The following is a 6,139-nucleotide window of genomic DNA, read 5'->3' on the forward strand; positions in this document are numbered from 1 at the left end:
AACTTCCTTCTAGATAGCTTGAAGGAGGTGGACCTACACTATAGGTTGAGGGGTCACCGGCACCTTGAAATTTCTACAAAAACTCCATATATACTTGCAAATGTCTTCAAACAATGGTCATATATTAGCATAGGTCATCGTATCAATCTTTATGAGTAGTGATAAATTTATATTGAATGTCATAGTGTCACGTGACCGCCGAATCCTGGGTCCACCTCAGCTTGAAGGAGCTCTTAAGTAGCCATTCTAACTCACTTACTGCTGTGAAGAACCAACTTGTAGTGGTACACAAGGAGCTTGAGTTTTTCCAACCTTATATCAAGGGTGTTGCAGAACAATGCAATAGTAAGCATGATCTTCAAGATTTTGCTGCGGAAGTCATTGATAAGGCATACCAGGTAGAGTATATAGTTGATTCTTGTGTAGTTCAAGATATTCCTCCTACTTATCTTATAGTGTGGCTCTCGGGCAACCTAAAGGAGATTAAGCTTATTAAGACGGAGTTGACCAGACCCGGTGAAGATAAGATGGTGTTAGGAAACTTTATTAAGAACTGCAGCAGTCCAAGTGTCTTAAAACTAAGGCTGTCAAGTGGGCCGATCCAGGATCGGAACCGCGGGTCAAACGGGCCAGGACCGTTAGGACCGATTTTAGTGGGCCTGAGCCGGTCTCGTGAGCCGGTCATAAACTTTGGGCCCGCAAGGACCGGGACCATGTGGCCCGCCAGGAACCGGACCGGTCCCTTTGCGGGCCAAATGGTCCCAACGGTCAACTTTCTTTTTAAAAAAAAAAGAATTTTTTTTAAAAAAAATTTAAAATATAGTCGTTGGGCTATCAAAAATAGCCGTTGGCTATTTATAAAATAGCCATTTAACCCCTCCAACTTTGTTTTAACCCCAAACTTTTTATAATTACACTTTTTCCCTATTTTCAACTATAAATATCCCCTCATTCTTTTATTTTTCTTACAAAATCATCAATCTATCACAATCTCTCTCTAATTTTTCTTCTATAATTGCTACTATTGCTTACTTTATTGTTACAATTTGTGAAAAAATTGTGAAGTTGGTGAATTGAAGTATTCAACGATAATCAATTTTCAACAAGTTGTTCGTCAATTTGGTAAACTCGTTCCAACTCTTAAGTTTTAATATTATAGTTTTGTTTGTTTTATTTATTTTCTATTATTTTATTAATTAAGATGGCTTCCTTAAAAAAACTTTTTGGTAAAAATAAGGGAAAATCCAAGAGTGGCATCAGAGAGCGCTTTCAGTCAAGCAAGACTTCAACTCGGTGATTAAAGAGCGTCTATGAGGGAGAGCTTGGAAAAATCAGTACTTTTCAGAGATTGGATCCGGTCGGAAAGAAGAAATTTTGGACTTGTTGAATCAGAACCAGATAAAGAAGAAGCTTACGAAGATATGCTAGCTGAATTTGCGGAGGATGTTGCTTCGCCCGGAAGTGGCGATAACCAAGCTACTTTTCCGCCACCACCAACGGAAATTCCTCCGGACCTTGATGGATTTATGAAGTTTGTAAGAGATACCATGTAACTTGTATGAACAAAAATTAGTATGTATTATGTAACTTGTATTTTGGCATATCTTGATTAGTTTCTTTTTCTTCTCAATGGTGGTATTAGCACCATGTTGTGCTCATTCCACAAGGGGATGAAGACTAAGAAAGATATTGCCATGTTTTTTTAATACTATAATATAATTACAAGGCATTACTTTGAATATCTCTTTATAATATTTTTGTCTTTAGACTTTAAATTTGAATTAAAAAATATTTAAAACTTTCGGTCACAATTCTATAATAAAATTAACAAGGCATTGCCTTAGATATATTTTTTAACATCCTTCTGTCTCTAATTTCTATTTAATTTAAAAAAACAAATCTGTTGGACCCATTTAGCCTGCGGGCCGGGACCATTTAGCCCGGGACCAAACGGTCCCTGCAAAAAGACCATTTGGCCCGGGACCGTTTGGCCCGTTTAATTTTGGACCGGCCCACTTGGCCAGTTTAGGCCCGGGACCGGCCCACTTGCCACCCTGACTTAAAAGTGTGTAGCAGTTATTTACTGAATAACAGTAAGTTAGTTTCTATGTTATCCCTAATTTGTAGGAGTTGGTTTTTCAATTTTAGTTGAGTTTGTAAACTCTATAAATTTTTCTGAAGTTTTTAATGAATAAGTAAGTTTGCTTTCATGATCAGATTCTTGATTTTCTTTCAAAGTTCTTCAAAGTCATGTTCAACTTCTTTAATAGCAAGTAAATCAGAATTTTCTATTCTTCATTCTCTGTAAAACCTACAATTGGTATCTAAGATTTCGTTTCTTAAGGGATTTGTGGGTGTTCATTAAACTCAAAACTCTCAACAAGGCAGATTTGTCAAGCATGGAAGCATAATCAAATTTCTCAACAATGGCACCTCATGTTTTCAATGATGAAAATTATCAAATTTGGGTTGTAAGGATGAAAACTTATCTGGATGCCTTAGATATCTGGGAGGCAGTCGAAGAGGATTATGAAGCTCCTCCGCTGCCCAACAATCAAACTATTAAGAACCATAACGATAGGAAAACCAGAAAATCAAAGGCAAAGGCCTGTCTATTTTCAGCAGTATTTTCTATAATTTTCACTCGAATTATGTCTCTAAAGTCAGCCAAAGCCATCTGGGATTATCTCAAAGCAGAATATGAAAGGGGATGAAAGGATCAGAGGCATGCAAGTGCTAAATCTCATCAAAGACTTCGAGATGCAGAGGATGAAAGAAAATGAAACCGTCAAAGATTACTCTGAAAGGCTCAGGGTAAGATTGCTTGGTTCCGAGTTCAATGATTATCGAATTGTTGAAAAAGTTTTGGTAACTGTGCCGGAGAGATTTGAAGCAACCATAACCACTTTGGAGAATACCAAGGATCTATCCAAGATCACCTTGGCAGAGTTGTTGAATGCTTTGCAGGCTCAAGAATAACGAAGGGTTATGCGAGAAGAAGGAAATAATGAAGGAGCATTGCCAGCCAAACACCAAGATGGTGGCAGAAACAAAAAGAAGAAGAACAAGAAGAATCAACCAACAAATGATGAAGGCATTGCAGCAAATACTACCAAAGGTAAAGCAGGAAACTCAAAGAGAAGTTATCCTCCTTGTAAGCATTATGACAAAAAAGGCCATCCACCATGCAAGTGTTGGAAAAGGCTTGATGCCAGGTGTAGTAAATGAAATCAACTTGGGCATGAAGCAGTTATTTGCAAGAACAACGGTCAGCAGCAAGAAGCAGACGCTCAGATTGTTGATGGAGAGCAGGAAGATCAACTCTTTGTCGCTACATCTTTTTCAAGTAGATCGCCTAGTGATTGTTGGCTGATTGATAGTGGATGCACTAACCACATGATAAATGACAAGGCCTTCTTTAAGGAATTGAAGCCCACGACCATTACTAATGTCAGAATAGGTAATGACGAAGATATTGTTGTCAGAGGAAAAGGAACAATTGCTCTTCCAAGTCATTCATGTACTAAAACAATTTCTAATGTGCTTTATGTACCTGACATAGACCAAAACTTGCTAAGTGTTGGTCAGTTGATGGAAAAAGGCTACAAATTAATTTTTGAAGATAAACATTTCTTGATCAAGGATGTATCAAATCAAGAATTGTTTAAAGTAAAAATGAGAGGCAAAAGTTTCTCATTAGATCCATTTGAGGAGGAGCATGTCATTTTTTCAGCCAAAGAAAGTGCTGTAGAAATATGGCACAAGAGACTTGGACATTTTCACTATGAAGGGCTGCTCAAAATGCAAAAATTGAAAATAGCTGAGGACTTACCTATGTTAGAAGTGAATTCTTCAAACTGTAGTGCTTGTCAATACGGGAAGCAAAGCAGACTTTCATTTCCAAAGACAACTTGGAGAGCATCGAACAAATTACAATTGATTCATACTGACATAGCAGGACCTCAAAGGACTCCCTCACTAAAAGGTAGCCTTTACTATATCATATTTGTTGATGATCTAACCCGCATGTGTTGGATTTACTTTCTCAAATACAAGTCAGAGGCTGCTAATTTCTTTCAAACGTTCAAAGCAAAAGTAGAAAATGAGAGTGGTTGTAAAATTCACTCAGTAAGATCAGATAATGGAAAGGAATATACTTCTCAACAATTCATTATGTTATGTGAGGAAGCAGGAATCAATCATCAGCTTACTACTCCTTATACTCCACAGCAAAATGGAGTAAATGAGAGAAGGAACTGAAACATTATGGAGATGACCAGATGCATGTTGCACAGCAAGAACTTGACAAAGAAATTCTGGGTAGAGGCAGCAAGTACAGCAGCGTTTCTCCAAAATAGGCTTCCTACCAAAGCAGTGAAGCATCAAACTCCTTTTAAAGCTTGGCATGGATTTAAACCATCAATAAATTTTTTTAAAGTGTTTGGTGGTCTATGTTCCTCAGGTTAAACGAGATAAGTTAGACAAAAAATCTGTCCCGGGCATTTTTATTAAATATAGTACAGTTTCAAGGGCATATAAGGTCTTCCAACCACAAACTGAGACTATAATCTTCAGTAAAGATGCGTATATTTTGGATAATGAAGAGTGGTGTTGGGAAGACTCAAAGAAATGTATCATGATTTCTCTTGACTCAACACAAAAGGTTCCTAAAAGGCAAATATCAGCCTCATGGTAGGATGAGATGATTGATCATTCACTTGTATGTGAACCTGCTGGGTACAATGAGGCCAAGAATGATGAAAATTGGGTAGCTGCAATGAAAGAGGAGTTTTTTGTGATTGAGAAGAACAAGACTTGGGAGCTTGTTGATCATCCTCAAGATAGAAAAGTAATTGGGTTGAAATGGGTCTTTAGAACCAAGCTAAATCCCGATGGTTCAGTCAACAAGCATAAAGCAAGACTTGTAATTAAGGAAATTTTTGGTGTAGATTATTTTGATACATTTGCACCCGTTGCTAGACTTGACACAATTAGGTTACTTTTTGCTCTTACTGCACAATTGGGCTGGAAAGTGTACCAGATGGATGTCAAATCGGCATTTCTCAATGGTTTTCTACAGGAAGAAATTTACGTGGAACAACCTGAGGGCTTTGCGGTGAAGGAAAAGAGGACAAAGTTTATAGGCTAAGAAAGGCACTTTATGGTCTTAAACATGCACCAAGAGCCTGGTATGGTCGTATAGAAGACCATTTGCTTGGCCTAGGCTTTGAAAAGAGTCCATCAGAATCTACTATTTATGTTAAACATAATGGCATTGATATCATTTTCGTTTCTATCTATGTGGATGATGTACTAATTACAGGGAACAATACAAGGTATATCGAGAATTTCAAGCAAGAAATGATGCAAGCCTTCGAGATGACTGACCTTGGTCTGATGTCCTACTTTCTTGGAATGGAAATCAAGCAAGGACAAAATGAAGTTTTTATTTGTCAGAAGAAGTATGCCAAGGAGATCCTGAAGAAATTCAACATGGAAGATTGCAAGGAGATGAGCACTCCTGTGAACCAAAAAGAGAAACTAAGCAAAAATGATGGAGCAGATAAAGTGGAGGAAGCATACTTTAGAGGCTTAATCGGTTGTTTGATGTACCTCACAGCTACAAGACCCGATATTTTGTGTTATAAGCATTTTATCGAGGTCCATGCATTGTGCTAGTGAGGCGCATCTAAAAGCAGCCAAGAGAGTTAGCAGATACATCAAAGGGACCATTAATCGTGGTGTCAAGTTTCAGAAAAGTCAAAATTTGAAACTACTCTGGTATTCTGATAGTGATTGGGCTGGATCCATGGATGACATGAGAAACACATCGGGGTATTGCTTCAGTGTTGGCTTAGGAACTTTTTCATGGTATTCAAAGAAGTAGGACATTGTGGCTCAATCTACTGCTGAGGCAGAATTTGTGGCTGCAACAGCAGCAGCGAATCAAGCATTGTGGTTGAGAAAATTTTTGGTTGATTTACACATAAAACAAACTGAAGACACTAAAGTGTTTGTGGACAACCAAGCTGCGATAGCAATTTCTCACAATCTTGTATTTCATGGAAAAACTAAACACTTCAACATCAAGCTTTTCTTCTTGAGAGATGTGCAAAAGAATGGTGATGTAACTCTACTA

The 6,139-nt window shown here is 37.8% G+C and overlaps 1 protein-coding gene across 1 annotated transcript; it reads left to right on the forward strand.

Annotated features, from left to right (window-relative positions):
* Nucleotides 1–2,426: 2,426 nt before the first annotated feature.
* LOC138909432 (uncharacterized) lies at nt 2,427–2,979 on the forward strand. Its single transcript, XM_070200632.1, has 2 exons — nt 2,427–2,624; nt 2,668–2,979. The coding sequence occupies exons 1-2, from the start codon at nt 2,427–2,429 to the stop codon at nt 2,977–2,979; spliced, it is 510 nt and encodes a 169-aa protein (XP_070056733.1).
* The last annotated feature ends 3,160 nt before the right edge of the window (nt 2,980–6,139 follow it).

Source organism: Nicotiana tomentosiformis, chromosome 4, assembly GCF_000390325.3.
Source record: "Nicotiana tomentosiformis chromosome 4, ASM39032v3, whole genome shotgun sequence".
Classification (NCBI taxonomy): domain Eukaryota; kingdom Viridiplantae; phylum Streptophyta; class Magnoliopsida; order Solanales; family Solanaceae; genus Nicotiana; species Nicotiana tomentosiformis.

What these genes read in the sequence shown, in the direction of transcription:
- LOC138909432 (XM_070200632.1), top strand. Translation starts at nt 2,427, where the DNA reads ATGGCACCTCATGTTTTCAATGATGAAAATTATCAAATTTGGGTTGTA. An exon ending in AGGCCTGTCTATTTTCAGCA is followed by an intron (nt 2,625 to 2,667) that starts GTATTTTCTATA and finishes CTCTAAAGTCAG; the next exon opens with CCAAAGCCATCTGGGATTAT.